The 16485-nt window shown below is 46.2% G+C and overlaps 1 protein-coding gene across 1 annotated transcript in view; it reads left to right on the plus strand.

The window, feature by feature from the left end:
* alg13 (ALG13 UDP-N-acetylglucosaminyltransferase subunit) overlaps positions 1–15909 on the plus strand; it is a gene marked incomplete at both ends in the record, with an annotated part of 28590 nt that extends 12681 nt beyond the window's left edge. The window contains 17 exons of the mRNA XM_083764330.1: positions 599–663; positions 1672–1772; positions 2262–2347; positions 3038–3224; positions 3309–3359; positions 4220–4330; positions 6928–7075; positions 7816–7891; positions 9259–9314; positions 10061–10105; positions 10457–10537; positions 11061–11070; positions 11186–11305; positions 11882–11922; positions 12874–13327; positions 13571–13672; positions 15533–15909. Of these exons, the coding sequence (XP_083620456.1) occupies positions 599–663; positions 1672–1772; positions 2262–2347; positions 3038–3224; positions 3309–3359; positions 4220–4330; positions 6928–7075; positions 7816–7891; positions 9259–9314; positions 10061–10105; positions 10457–10537; positions 11061–11070; positions 11186–11305; positions 11882–11922; positions 12874–13327; positions 13571–13672; positions 15533–15909 (2111 nt within the window). The remainder of the gene's footprint in view (positions 1–598; positions 664–1671; positions 1773–2261; positions 2348–3037; positions 3225–3308; positions 3360–4219; positions 4331–6927; positions 7076–7815; positions 7892–9258; positions 9315–10060; positions 10106–10456; positions 10538–11060; positions 11071–11185; positions 11306–11881; positions 11923–12873; positions 13328–13570; positions 13673–15532) is intronic.
* Between the last annotated feature and the right edge of the window lie 576 nt (positions 15910–16485).

The raw sequence follows: 16485 nt of genomic DNA on the forward strand, positions 1-16485 counted from the left end.
CATAAAAACGACTCCAGGGTGTCTAATGAAGTACTGTCACCTCAAAGACACATACAGTAGACTCCAGGGTGTCTAATGAAGAACTGTCACCTCATAGACACATACAGTAGACTCCAGGGTGTCAAATGAAGTACTGTCACCTCATAGACACATACAGTAGACTCCAGGGTGTCTAATGAAGTACTGTCACTTAATAGACACATACAGTAGACTCCAGGGTGTCTAATGAAGTACTGTCACCTCATAGACACATAAAAACGACTCCAGGGTGTCTAATGAAGTACTGTCACCTCAAAGACACATGAATAACTGGAACAATACAAAAAAATATGGCACTCCATCTTTAAACCTGAATATAGGAGGGGCTCAAAAATAAATAAATACCACGTGAATTCTCCAGAGAAGCTGAACATTATCGTGATTTTGGGAAGTGATTATATATTATTTCTATTACAATATTACTGAGGTGTTTAATTAACCTGAAGTGGTTATTTCTAAACTACTACATTGCTTTAACACAGAGTACAGTAAGGGTACAGTAACACATATATGTTAATATAATGTGTTAATTATGTTTATATAATGTGTTGCATTACAGAGATGCAGAAGACAGACTACATGGTTTTTGCAGGCAGACAGTACTTCCTGGGAGACAAGTGCCAGGTAATCACCGCACGCACTCACTCACATTAACTCTTCATTAGACCACGTCTGTCCACGGGACATCTTTAAATGGACCATATCAAATTAACATTGATTTTCCAATATAAATCGGGGGTCCCCAGAGATAGAAATGCCATTAAATGGGGGTCCGTTGACTAATGCATGTCAAACTGGGGGTCCTTTAACCCATTCTGACCTGAGATCAGATTCATACGAGGTTTCCACTGGACACACACTGGTCTGATTAAATGGACCCTATTAAATTAACATTGATTTTACAATATAAATCGGGGGTCCCCAGAGATAGAAATGCCATTAAATGGGGGTCCGCATAGACTAATGCAGGTCAAACTGGGGGGTCCTTGAAATTAAACGGGTTGAGAATCACTGCTAAGCCGTAAAAGTCTTCTCTTATGGGGTACTGATTAGTCTCTGATTAGTGTACATTTGGGGGTGATTAGTGTACATTTGGGGGGCTCAGCCTGTGGCTTCATGTCTCCTTTGACATTGATTGATTGATTGAAATATCTATTAACAGTTTGCAGAATTACAGTGCATTTCAAGCACAAACTCAATACAAAGACTGTTAACTGTGAGTGGACGAGTCACTTGTTTACAACATGTTCAATTCATCAAAACATTTAGAGACGTACAAATAGACACTTCAATATAGTTAAAGAACAGAACAGAATTCATCATAAAGGAAGCAAAAAGGGAAAATAAACGTATACAGTGAGGGGAAAGGGGGGGGGGGGATTCAGATTTTACATTTCCTGGTCCATTGGTGATTGGACAACTTCTGGTTCCTCTGGTTGTTTCTTTTGGTGTAACGTGTGTGTGTGTGTGTGTGTGTGTGTGTGTGTGTGTGTGTGTGTGTGTGTGTGTGTGTGTGTGTGTGTGTGTGTGTGTGTGTGTGTGTGTGTGTGTGTGTGTGTGTGTGTGTGTGTGTGTGTGTGTGTGTGTGTGTGTGTGTGTGTGTGTGTGTGTGTGTGTGTGTGTGTGTGTCAGGTGCGTCTGGAGCCTAAAGGGAAGTACTACAACGCCTTCATCCAGGAAGTAGGAACTCACACCTCTGCTGTGACCGTCTTCATAGAGGAGCTGGGAGAGAAGTAAGCACTCTCTCTCACTGTGTGTCTATGTCTCTCTACCATCTCTCTCTCACTGTGTGTCTGTGTCTCTCTACCATCTCTCTCTCACTGTGTGTCTGTGTCTCTCTACCATCTCTCTCTCACTGTGTGTCTGTGTCTCTCTACCATCTCTCTCTCACTGTGTCTGTTTCTCTCTACCATCTCTCTCTCACTGTGTGTCTGTGTCTCTCTACTATCTCTCTCTCACTGTGTGTCTGTGTCTCTCTACCATCTCTCTCTCACTGTGTGTCTGTCTCTCTACCATCTCTCTCTCACTGTGTGTCTGTGTCTCTCCACCATCTCTCTCTCACTGTCTGTGTCGCTCTACCATCTCTCTCTCTCACTGTGTGTCTGTCTCTCTACCATCTCTCTCTCACTGTGTGTCTGTGTCTCTCTACCATCTCTCTCACTGTGTGTCTATGTCTCTACCATCTCTCTCTCACTGTGTGTCTGTGTCTCTCTACCATCCAGACACCTCGTCCCATTGGCTCATCTGAAACCAGTGAATCCGGTTCCAGCCTGGAACGTGACCACGCCCACTCGCAAAGGAGAGCTGGGTAAGTTTGACCTCTGACCCCTAGGGCAGTGGTGCGGGGACCCCCAGGGGTCTTCCAGGGGGGTTCCAGGGGGTCCCCATGTGGTCCGGGGACCTCTTATCCACTAGTCCCTTCCTAACTGGACCTCTTGTCCACTAGTCCCTTCCTAACTGGACCTCTTATCCACTAGTCCCTTCCTAACTGGACCTCTTGTCCACTAGTCCCTTCCTAACTGGACCTCTTGTCCACTAGTCCCTTCCTAACTGGACCTCTTGTCCACTAGTCCCTTCCTAACTGGACCTCTTATCCACTAGTCCCTTCCTAACTGGACCTCTTATCCACTAGTCCCTTCCTAACTGGACCTCTTATCCACTAGTCCCTTCCTAACTGGACCTCTTGTCCACTAGTCCCTTCCTAACTGGACCTCTTGTCCACTAGTCCCTTCCTAACTGGACCTCTTGTCCACTAGTCCCTTCCTAACTGGACCTCTTGTCCACTAGTCCCTTCCTAACATTTTAGTCTAGTTTTTATTTGTTGACGAAATTGTCAGTAGTCTTAGTTTTAGGTGACAAACATTTTTTTTGTCATAGTTTTAGTCGACAAAATCAACACTGCATTCAAATGCACATTCAATTCATAACTCATTAAAAGGCATGAATGACCTTTGCCCTCTGTCTGACCTTTGCCCTCTGTCTGACCTTTGCCCTCCAGAGGGGGAGGGGCGCGGGCAGCGCCAGCGCCACCGCTACTTCAGGAAGTCGCGGGGGGGGAAGGGCGGGGGGGAGCTGGTGCTCATCTCGTCGGGGGGGGGAGGGGGGCCGTACCGCCCCTCCTCCCCCTCACAGGTCCACCCCGTGCCCCCCCGCTTCCAGCCCGGGGGCGGGCGCGGCCCCCCTCTGTCTCCGGGGGGGGGAGGGGGGGTCATGACCTACGACCCCTACGCTCCCCCCCACCACCACCACCATCACCACCACCACCCGGGACCCCCCCACCCCCACCCGCAGGCCCGCCCCCCCCGCTACGGAGCGCCCAGGTTGGTCTGAGAACTGTTTCTACGTCATGTCCCCCAAAAGGACCCCCAGAAATGATCTGTATTTGGCCTCCGACCCCCATCTGAAAATATGTAGTTCCAGGGACCACCTTACTGTAGATAGCATTTCTGTAGACTTAGATAGCATTTGATACAGACTTATAGCATGTTATGCAGACAGCACTATAATTGCATTGTATGTAGTCATAGCACGTCATAGTACATATGTATAGCATAGTAGTATATATGTATAGTTTATATGTATAGTTTCATTATATAGATATTCCACTGTTACTTTCTTAGCTTACGCATGTTTCATGATAAATGTGATGTATTCCCATGCTTTTTTTTTGTTCTTGCTTAATGTAAGTCGCTCTGGATTAAGAGCGTCTGCTAAATGCCTAAATTGTAATTGTAAATTGACCCCCCAGAAGCACAGATTTGAGTTAAAAAAGTTCGCTCTGAAAGAATATATATTCAAAGATTTGCGCCACATTTTCACGATATTTCAAAAATAGCAGATCTAGTAAATCTGCTATTTTTCAAGTATAACATAATGCTCAAAACACCAAAAGGGGTTCTCCGTTTTATGGAGAACTCCGTGAATAACTCAAGTTTTGTGGTCATCCCTCACCAGGATCCACCATGTCATCCTCCAGGTCATACCAGCATCCTGGAGGAATTGATTCCACTCTTTACATTATTTCATAAACATGTTTGTAAATCTCTACGAGGTAAATTAATGGCCGCTTTTTCAGTGGAACCAGAAAACCAAACCACGCCCACTGCTATGCTCTTTGTTCAGCTAGTGTGTGTGCGTGTGTGTGTGTGTGTGTGTGTATGTGTCCGCGCTATCCAATCAGAAGCTCGGTCCGGTTCATGAACCGCCACCTGATTGGTCCACAGCTGGCCTATTACCACCCTGGGAGACGTTATTACCATGGTTACCATGACAACTACTCCTTCCGGTCCCGGTGAGTACGTTATAACCATGGTTACCATCCCGGTCCCGGTGAGTACGTTATTACCATGGTTACCATCCCGGTCCCGGTGAGTACGTTATTACCATGGTTACCATCCCGGTCCCGGTGACTACGTTATTACCATGTTTACCATCCTGGTCCCGGTGAGTACGTTATTACCATCCCGGTCCCGGTGAGTACGTTATAACCAAGGTTACCATCCCGGTCCCGGTGAGTACGTTATTACCATGTTTACCATCCTGGTCCCGGTGAGTACAACTTCCCATTGCAGTCAGAACTACAGACTCACTCCCAATCTTCCTCCGTAGTCTCCAAGGAAGCTCTGAGAAGGAAGGGAAGTGGTTACGTGACAGGGCTGCGCCATGACATTTTCATGGGAGCCAAACTCACACCGGAAGTGACATGAATACATGGCAGTGAATGGAGCCGGCTGGACCATCTCATAACAAACATTATTATGAACCATTGAGACCGTTGTCATATAATAGGTTCAGGAATATAAAAGAAGACATAATTATCACAGGTTGTTTTCTAATCACTTGCTCTTCGATGTGCACAGAGTATAATTTTTATCTGAGCAGCAGGTATAGTTTCTGGCTCCGAAGTATCGCGAGATTTTGCTGCCAGACAGGAAACGGTGGGAAGTCTCGCGATACTCGGTACGTTCAGAAATGTACTTTGTGCTCTGTAGATACCATACCTCTATATAATGACACAGTGTACACATCGAATAACAACACAGCAGACAATAAAGTGTTACATGTCTTCTGTTATTTTCCAGAAGTGATTACTTTACAAAAGGTCTCAGTCATTCATAAATAGCGTTAAATTGGTAAAGAAACTGGTGCATTTATATAGCGCCTTTATCCAAGGCGCTTTACATAGATTGTGCATTACATTCACCCATTCACACACACATTCACACACCTTTACATAGATTGTGCATTACATTCACCCATTCACACACACTTTCACACACCTTTACAGAGATTGTGCATTACATTCACCCATTCACACACACATTCACACACCTTTACATAGATTGTGCATTACATTCACCCATTCACACACACTTTCACACACCTTTACAGAGATTGTGCATTACATTCACCCATTCACACACATATTCACACACCTTTACAGAGATTGTGCATTACATTCACCCATTCACACACACTTTCACAGAGATTGTGCATTACATTCACCCATACACACACATTCATACACAGATTGCGGCGGAAGCCATGCGAGGCACCAACCAGCACGTCGGGAGCAATTTGGAGTTCAGTGTCTTTGCCCAAAGACACTTTGACATGTAGACAAGAGGAGGAGCCGGGATTCGAACCGCCGACCCGTGGATCATTGGAAGACCTGCTCTACCTCCTGAGCCACAGCCACAGTGTTGGTTCATGAGCTGGTCACTGAGCTCTCATCGACACTCATCGCTGGTCACTGAGCTCTCATTGACTCTCATCGCTGGTCACTGAGCTCTCATTGACTCTCATCGCTGGTCACTGAGCTCTCATCGACTCATCGCTGGTCACTGAGCTCTCATTGACTCTCATCGCTGGTCACTGAGCTCTCATCGACTCATCGCTGGTCACTGAGCTCTCATTGACTCATCGCTGGTCACTGAGCTCTCATTGACTCTCATCGCTGGTCACTGAGCTCTCATTGACTCTCATCGCTGGTCACTGAGCTCTCATTGACTCATCGCTGGTCACTGAGCTCTCATTGACTCATCGCTGGTCACTGAGCTCATTGACTCTCATCGCTGGTCACTGAGCTCTCATTGACTCATCGCTGGTCACTGAGCTCTCATCGACTCATCGCTTGTCACTGAGCTCTCATTGACTCTCATCGCTGGTCACTGAGCTCTCATTGACTCATCGCTGGTCACTGAGCTCTCATCGACTCATCGCTTGTCACTGAGCTCTCATTGACTCTCATCGCTGGTCACTGAGCTCTCATTGACTCATCGCTGGTCACTGAGCTCTCATTGACTCTCATCGCTGGTCACTGAGCTCTCATTGACTCATCGCTGGTCACTGAGCTCATTGACTCTCATCGCTGGTCACTGAGCTCTCATTGACTCATCGCTGGTCACTGAGCTCTCATCGACTCATCGCTTGTCACTGAGCTCTCATTGACTCTCATCGCTGGTCACTGAGCTCTCATTGACTCATCGCTGGTCACTGAGCTCTCATCGACTCATCGCTTGTCACTGAGCTCTCATTGACTCTCATCGCTGGTCACTGTGCTCTCATTGACTCATCGCTGGTCACTGAGCTCTCATTGACTCTCATCGCTGGTCACTGAGCTCTCATTGACTCATCGCTGGTCACTGAGCTCTCATTGACTCCAGTGCATTCTGCATCTACCGAAGTGTCGTGTCACGTGACCACTTCTCTTCCTTCACAGAGCTTCCTTGGCGTTGTCTAAAAAACCCACCTCTTCAGACTCCCATCTTAGCCCGTAGCCCCTCCCCTAGCCTCGATGACCTTACAGGCGTATGCAAAGGCTCAACTTGTGTGTGTGTGGTTGTGTGTGTGTGTGTGTGTGTGTGTGTGTGTGTGTCTCTCTCTCAGTCGCACCCGCCGGCAGGTCAACGCCATCAACAAGGACTGTCAGTTTGGTTTCCCCGGCAACCACCCCGGGGAGGCGGAGTCACAGGATCTGGAAGGATCCATCACCTACTATCACCTGGAAGAGGGGGGGGAGTTCCCCCCCATGGCGGTAAGGATGGTTCAGTCCCAGATCTACAAGCTCGTGGCACGCAAAACCGAGTGCCGCGCTACTAGCTTGTAGGTCTGCTATTTATTTTTTTTATCGTGAAAATGTGCCTGAAATCTTTGAATATATATATATATATATATATATATATATATTCTTTCAGAGCGAGTTTTTAACTCAAATCTTTGCTTCTGGGTGGGGGGTCCCTGGAACAACATATTTTCAGATGGGGGGTCCACGGCCCAAAAACATCTAGTTCTGGGGGTCTTTGACATGAAAACATTTGAAAACAACTGACACAGAAACACGAGGGTTTTTCAGAAAACTGTCATTTTGTTAGAATCCGAGCTCAGGTCTAAACGGCTTAACCCCTTTTGGTGTTAGCATTAGCTGTTGAAAAATATCAGATCTACAAGCTCGTAGCGCGCCACCGAGTGCCGCGCTACGAGCTTGTAGGTCTGCTGTTTTTGAAAGATCTTGAAAATGTGGCGCGAATTTGGAATGTATATATTTTTCAGAACAAACGTTTTTAACTCAAATCTTTGCTTCTGAGGGGGGTCCCTGGAACAACATATTTTCGGCCTGAAAACTGTCAGGATTTCAGCACTAAATGGGTTAAAAAAAAAAGCTAAATATATATATGTTTTTTGTCAAAAAGCATCTCTCGCTTGTAGATCTGATATTTTTGAACAGCCTTATCTAATATCTAAAATGACCCCCCCCCCCCCCCCCCCCAGGGACAGACTGTGGCCCCTCCCCCTCCTCTGATGGGACCACCCCCTCCTCACGGTGGCTCCTCCTACTGGGTCCAGAGGGGAGGCGGGGCTCCCGGGCCCCTCCCCTCCTCACCCCCCAAACCCCCACCAGTGACATCATCGGAGGAGGAGGAGCCAGAGGACACCAGCACCCTGGGAGACCAAGGTGAGTTAGAGCACCCTCTAGTGGTCATTAAACTACTTTGAAGACTTTAGTCACTAATGACCTCATCTGCATACTAATGTTCCTTATTATAACATCTATAATATATCTACTATATATCTACTCCTTTAACTCTGTCTGTCTGTCTGCCTGTCTGCCTGCCTGCCTGCCTGTCTGCCTGCCTGCCTGTCTGCCTGTCTGTCTGTCTGCCTGCGTGCCTGCCTGCCTGCCTGCCTGCCTGTCTGCCTGCCTGCCTGCCAGCTGAGTACTCTGAGGAATACATCTATGCCAGCCAAGGTGAGGATGTTGCTTTTAAACTTTACTGTAAATGACCTTTTTGACATAAATGTAAAGTTGTTTTCCATCCTTGATCCAAAACGCCGCGATCGGAATCTGATCGGGAACCAAATAATGTGATCGGGACATCCCTGTCATTTGATTCATGTAATGTTTAATCGTTTGATAGTATTTAATGTGATGTTTCAGATCCAGACTTCCAGAGTCCAGTAGTTTATTTAATGTGATGTTCTAGATCCAGACTTCCAGAGTCCAGTGGTTTATTTAATGTGATGTTTCAGATCCAGACTTCCAGAGTCCAGTGGTTTATTTAATGTGATGTTTCAGATCCAGACTTCCAGAGTCCAGTAGTTTATTTAATGTGATGTTCTAGATCCAGACTTCCAGAGTCCAGTAGTTTATTTAATGTGATGTTTCAGATCCAGACTTCCAGAGTCCAGTAGTTTATTTAATGTGATGTTCTAGATCCAGACTTCCAGAGTCCAGTGGTTTATTTAATGTGATGTTTCAGATCCAGACTTCCAGAGTCCAGTGGTTTATTTAATGTGATGTTTCAGATCCAGACTTCCAGAGTCCAGTAGTTTATTTAATGTGATGTTCTAGATCCAGACTTCCAGAGTCCAGTAGTTTATTTAATGTGATGTTTCAGATCCAGACTTCCAGAGTCCAGTAGTTTATTTAATGTAATGTTCTAGATCCAGACTTCCAGAGTCCAGTAGTTTATTTAATGTGATGTTTCAGATCCAGACTTCCAGAGTCCAGTAGTTTATTTAATGTGATGTTTCAGATCCAGACTTCCAGAGTCCAGTAGTTTATTTAATGTGATGTTCTAGATCCAGACTTCCAGAGTCCAGTGGTTTATTTAATGTGATGTTTCAGATCCAGACTTCCAGAGTCCAGTGGTTTATTTAATGTGATGTTCTAGATCCAGACTTCCAGAGTCCAGTGGTTTATTTAATGTGATGTTTCAGATCCAGACTTCCAGAGTCCAGTGGTTTACGCCTCCGGTGACCCAAACAACAACCTGGTAAGCAGCTTATCCCATTTTGACCTGAGATCAGATTCAAAAAATGTCTTCGACATGCTGACAGTTTTCTGAAAAAGCTATGTTTCTATGTCAGTCGTCGATTTTTCAAAAATGGCAGACCTACAAGCTCGTAGCGCGCCACTCGGTGGCGCGCTATGAGCTTGTAGATCTGCTATTTTTCAATAGCTAAAGCATAACATGATGCTGACACCAAAATGGGTTAAATATGTGTTAATGTGTAACGTCACGTAATGTTGTTTCCATGGACAGCGCTGGTTGGCAGGTATCCATGCACTTTTAGACCGCCATGTTTGTGCCAGCGTGGATGATTACATTTATTTATTGATCTCCTCTTGTCTTGATTGTTTAAACATGACGTCATGGACCGCTATGCTCCATAACAGGCTCGATAAGCCCAAAGCGTATTGATACCAGGTACTGGATAAGCCCAAAGCTTATTGATACCGGGTACTGGATAAGCCCAAAGCTTATTGATACCGGGTACTCGATAAGCCCAAAGCTTATCGATACCGGGTACCTGATAAGCCCAAAGCTTATTGATACCAGGTAAGCATCTTTAACATCTCAACCTAACCTAATTAATTCACCTAAGTAACTAACTTACTGAAACTCATATCAGATCTACACAACACTTCATTGTGTCTGAGGAGTTGAAGTGTGTGTGTGTGTGTGTGTGTGTGTGTGTGTGTGCAATACTGTAGACTGAATTATCTTTTGTTTTTTAGGTGATCCAGGAGGACTCACAAACACACTACAACTACACACAGCAGGTACACACACACACACACACACACACACACACACACACACACACACACACACACACACACACACACACACACACACACACACAGTACACACACACACACACACACACACACACACACACACACACACACACACACACTCACTCACTCACTCACTCACTCTTTGGTGATGAGATTATTTATTTGGTCCTTTTAAAAACAATACATTACAGAATTAGAAAACAGACTCATACCAACCATATTTCCTTTGCTATTAATACATTTATTAAATAATAAATGCATACATCTATATTTAGGGGATATCTGCGTATTTGATTTTTCAACAATATTTACTAATGTATTTATTTTCAGGTGGTGAAGCCGACAGTCGTTCTCCCCTCTTCACCTTCGTCCTCCTCATCCTCCTCTTCCTCGCCCACCTCCCCCTCCTCACACCTGCCCCCCCCTGCCCCACGCCCAGGTAACACACACACACACACACACACATGCACAGTATTTGCGATATCTTTTATTTTATTTTTTATAATATATATTTTATCCCACAATTTTGTAACCCATTTTTCACCCCTGTGTCAATCATCTAATGTGATCCTGGGCTCTCCACCAACCTGGTCCCCATATATGGGGAACAAGGGGAGAGCAACGGACTTGAACTCATGCTTCCTTCATGCCTGAGTGTCCAAGTTGCTCCTTTACACCTGACAGGGGGGAGTTTCCCTGGTTGGACGTAGCGCGTGGAAGGAACACGTTATTCCAACCAGTTCCTTTCCCCTCCATCAGGCGCCCCGGCTGGCCAGGGGGAGGCAGTTTAGAGACCAGGATTACTGCATGTTTTTGTGAGGGTACCTACCCTAGGGGACACGGGGAGAACATGCAAACTCCACACAGAAAGGCCCTTTCGCCAACCCCACCTTCGGGTATGGGCACTGATGACGCGGAGGTGGAAACACGGCGCCAGCACCCACAGCGTCCCCAGCGGGAATCGAACCCATGACCTTCGATATCTTTGTTAAAGCTTTTACCTTTTAAACAAAATATTAATTCCACCATCTTTAAATTGACTGTGTGTGCGTGTGTGTGTAGTTGCCATGGCGATGCCCCCCCCCTCTCCCTGGTTGGTCAACGAGATGGGTGAACCTGTGGCGCCGGTGATGGCTCCGCCCCCTTACTCCTACGACCCCAACGGCACCGACCTGCCCCGAGGTCAGAGGTCACACGCACAGACACTACGTCTTTAAAGCAAAGATAATAATAATTATAATAATCATACGATGACAATAGAATTACACAGAAGGCGACCACTGTCTCTGTCTGTCTGTCTCTCTCTCTCTCTCTCACTCTCACTCTCACTCTCACTCTCCCTCTCTCAATTCAATTAGCTTTATTGGCATGAATGTAATAGCTACAGTATTGCCAAAGCATGAAGTTCAACAAAAGAACCAAACAAAATAAAATAAATAAATAATATAACAGAAAACAAGCAAATGGAACATTAATTTTCACAATACAATATGAAAATACTGTCAAAATGTACAGTATTAAATGTGTCCGTGGTGAGATGGTTCGTGTTTTTCTAAGTGTCCCTCATTTTGTGACATGCAGTCACATACTGTGCAGCAGGTCCCTCTCCCAACAGAATGAGTTGTTTGTCATTGTCATGCAACTCTCTTTAAACTTTGGGATCTCTCTCTCTCTGTCTCTGTCTGTGTCTCTCTCTCTCTCTCTCTCTCTCTCTCTCTCTCTCTCTCTCTCTGTCTCTCTGTCTCTCTCTCTCTCCAGATTACAGGATTCTTCAGTATTATTTCAACCTGGGTGTTCAGGTACAGTATGACTAATAATAATAACTAGAACTGCACTCTGTCGAGTGCCTACTTACTTGTTGCACACTAGTGTGCAACAAGTAACACTATTTTGAGATTTGTTGAAGAACATGAAGCTCATTTATTTAAGCATTTCAAATTCATTCTTTCGTTACTTAATTAACAATCAATTACGTGCTTCCCCCTGGCCAGCCGGGGCGCCTGATGGAGGGGAAAGGAACTGGTTGGAATAATGTGTTCCTTCAAGTCCGTTGCTCTCCCCTTGTCCCCCATATATGGGGACTAGGTTGGTGGAGGGTGTGTAGAGCCCAGGATCACATTAGATGATTGACACAGGGGTGAAAAATGGGTTACAAAATCGTGGGATAAAAAAAAAAAAAAAAAAAAAATCAATTACGTAATGTTGTAATTAATACGGATGAGTGACGGCTTTCGATGGTGACCTATATGTCGTTCAGTGTCGGGTGGATTAAAGAAAATGCCTCTTATGTACTGTATATGTATATATGTAATTTGTATTGGCGGTATACTGTGGTTACTTTGCGTATACCCGTTTGATGCGTATGTATCGTAGCAGCATAATGACGTCAGGGTATAACTGGTACAACTAGCTCTCAATGATGACGTAATAAAGATGTGGATTAAAAGGACCCAATGCCAGAGTGTAATTGGTTTTCAATGGTGACGTAATGGCGATATGTTTTAGTGTCGGGAGGATTAAAGGTAATGCCCCCATGTATACATGTATGTATTGTATACATGTATGTAATCTAACACCACTGCCGTATCAGGCAGAAGTAGTCATTACGTCATACGCTGGCACGGCGCATACGCATCAAACATGGCACATACGCATCAAACATCGTCCTGGACGAAAACTATTACTTGCGCAAGTAATAATAATAATGTATGCTTCATAATGTAATGAGGTATAATTCCTCTTCCGTCCAGTGGTGTCACCAGAACAGCTGGCAGCAGGTGTACCCGGCCCCTCCCCCACCGGACGTTCCTTATCACTACCAGGCCTACCCTCACTACCTAGGCCACGCCCACAGCCAGGAAATGACCATACATGGTAAGATCCTAGGCCCCGCCCACATCCAGGAAATGACCATACATGTTAAGATCCTAGGCCACGCCCACAGCCCACAGGAAGTCACCATACATGGTAAGATCCTAGGCCACGCCCACAGCCCACAGGAAGTCACCATACATGGTAAGATCCTAGGCCACGCCCACAGACCACAGGAAGTCACCATACATGGTAAGATCCTAGGCCACGCCCACAGACCACAGGAAGTCACCATACATGGTAAGATCCTAGGCCACGCCCACAGCCAGGAAGTGACCATACATGGTAAGATCCTAGGCCACGCCCACAGCCCACAGGAAGTCACCATACATGGTAAGATGGGGTCGGCGGCCAATTTCATAACATTTTTGGGGGTCCTTGACGTGCAATATTGAGCACCACTGATACAGAAACATTTTTTTTTTCTTTTTTTTTTAAATTTCGACGTCGGGCCTAAATGGGTTAATCGCCTACACTGCGCCACATCTACGACCATCTTATAAAACAATGCTATTTTTCAATAGCTAAAGTATTACAGAATGCTTAATGAACTCAATGATTGTGTTTTGACTGCAGCGACCGGCCAGCCCGGCCCCCCCCACCAGGCCCTTCCCCCCTCTCCCTACCCAGAATGCACCAGGGCAGGAGGGGATGGACAGACGGACGGACATGCCAACGGTGAGTTTTATCTGTTTCATCTCGCAGTCCCGCCCCCCTTTCAGCCCCGCCCCCCTTTCAGTCCCGCCCCCTTTCAGTCCCGCCCCCTTTCAGTCCCGCCCCCCTTTCAGCCCCGCCCCCCTTTCAGTCCCGCCCCCTTTCAGTCCCGCCCCCCTTGCAGTCCCGCCCCCTTTGCAGTCCCGACTCCCGCCCCCTTTCAGAATGAAATAAATCCCCATTCATTTTTCCCATTGAAGTTTCCAAACTTATTTATTTAAAGGCATTTAAGCCTCTTACATGGCACTATATAGTATATATTAGGCATGCAACGATATATCGTATATCGATATTAATCCCGACTACCGGTATATAAATCGATTTATTGAAATAAAATCGAAATGTGAGCTTTAGTCATATTCCATCATATTCAAGTGCTTTTGGAGAGAAATGAGTCACTTTCAGTAGTAGAGCACTGTAGAGGGGAGCTGTCTGTGTCTGTGACTGTAGAGGGGAGCTGTCTGTGTCTGTGACTGTAGAGAGGAGCTGTGTGTGTCTGTGACTGTAGAGGGGAGCTGTCTGTGACTGTAGAGGGGAGCTGTCTGTGACTGTAGAGGGGAGCTGTCTGTGACTGTAGAGAGAAGCTGTGTGTGTCTGTCTGTGACTGTAGAGGGGAGCTGTGTGTGTCTGTGACTGTAGAGAGGAGCTGTGTTTGTGTCTGTGACTGTAGAGGGGAGCTGTGTGTGTCTGAGACTGTAGAGGGGAGCTGTGTGTGTCTGACTGTAGAGGGGAGCTGTCTGTGACTGTAGAGGGGAGCTGTCTGTGACTGTAGAGGGGAGCTGTCTGTGACTAGAGAGGAGCTGTGTGTGTCTGTGACTGTAGAGAGGAGCTGTGTGTCTGTGACTGTAGAGGGGAGCTGTGTGTGTCTGTGACTGTAGAGGGGAGCTGTCTGACTGTAGAGGGGAGCTGTGTGTGTCTGTGACTGTAGAGGGGAGCTGTGTCTGTGACTGTAGAGAGGAGCTGTGTGTGTCTGTGACTGTAGAGGGGAGCTGTGTGTTTCTGTGACTGTAGAGGGGAGCTGTGTGTGTCTGTGACTGTAGAGAGGAGCTGTGTGTGTGTCTGTGACTGTAGAGGGGAGCTGTGTGTGTCTGTGACTGTAGAGGGGAGCTGTGTGTGTCTGACTGTAGAGGGGAGCTGTCTGTGACTGTAGAGGGGAGGTGTGTCTGTGACTGTAGAGGGGAGCTGTCTGTGACTGTAGAGGGGAGCTGTGTGTGTCTGTGACTGTAGAGGGGAGCTGTGTGTGTCTGACTGTAGAGAGGAGCTGTGTGTGTCTGTGACTGTAGAGGGGAGCTGTGTGTGTCTGTGACTGTAGAGGGGAGCTGTGTGTCTGTGACTGTAGAGGGGAGCTGTGTGTCTGTGACTGTAGAGGGGAGCTGTATGTGTCTGTGACTGTAGAGAGGAGCTGTGTGTCTGCAGAGATGGGCAGTATTTGAAATACATGTATTTGAAATACGTATTTGAAATACTTTTTTGTATTTTGTAATTTGTATTTCGATGGGGATGGAAGATGTATTTTGTATTTTGTATTTAGATACATTTTTTGACCCAGTATTTGTATTTTGTATCAAAATACATTTTCAATGTATTTTGCCCATCTCTGTACAGTGTCTGTGACTGTAGAGGGGAGCTGTGTGTGGCTGTGACTGTAGAGGGGAGCTGTGTGTGTCTGTGACTGTAGAGAGGAGCTGTGTGTGTCTGTGACTGTAGAGGGGAGCTGTGTGTGTCTGTGACTGTAGAGGGGAGCTGTGTGTGTGTCTGTGACTGTAGATAAAACAAATATAAAGGTATTTCCACTAAAAACACTCAACTTTCCACATTCTCTAGGCCACGCCTCCTTATCCCTGGATTGCTCCGCCCCCGTCACCGCCTCCTCCCCAGTAAGCCCCTCCCCTCCGGGCCTGGTGTACCAGGAGCAGCCAATCGGCATCGCCGCTCCCCTCTCCTACGACCCGGCCCCCCTCCCGGGCCCCGCCTACCTCGCTGTCAATCACCCTCCTCCTCCTCCTCACCCCCATCATAGCTCCGCCTACTTCCTGTCGGGGCCCGCCCACTGGGGGGGAAGCCACGCCCCTCGGCTGTACTGCCCTCCTCCTGCACCAAGCCACGCCCCATCACATATGATTGGCTACATCGCCGGCCCGCCCCCGACTCCCGCCCACCACCACCACCACGCCTCGGCAACCACACACTACATGCCGTAGCACACACGCACGCACACACACACACACACACACACACACACACGCACGCGCGCGCACACAGGCGCACACACACACGCACACTTTAAAGACATTGTAAAGGGGTATTTCACTTTAAAATCCCTGCTCAGAGTTTAACCCACATAAACCCATTGGACTTGAAACTGAATTAGACTGAATTTGATTAGACTAAAACTAAATTAGACTGAATTTGATTAGACTAAAACTAAATTAGACTGAATTTGATTAGACTAAAACTAAATTAGACTGAATTTGATTAGACTAAAACTAAATTAAATGAAAACACCTGTTGATATTGATATTGTCCTTTTAATGCTTGAGGGGCCATGTTTTTTCTTCCAATTACCATTTTATTTAATTTTAATTTATGTTTTATTTGTTTAGTTTTATTTTATTAAAAAAAGAAGGAAAAAAAATCAAAACTTGTCTGGTGTTAAACACAAAATCCTGAGAATGTTTTAAAATGATGTCAGAAGGGTTGTTTTAAAATGATGTCAGAAGGGTTTTTAGAGTGAACTATCCCTTTAACACGTGCGCACACACACAAGAACACAGACA

Source organism: Protomyctophum parallelum (genome assembly GCF_964188405.1).
Source record: "Protomyctophum parallelum genome assembly, chromosome: 5".
Lineage (NCBI taxonomy): Eukaryota > Metazoa > Chordata > Actinopteri > Myctophiformes > Myctophidae > Protomyctophum > Protomyctophum parallelum.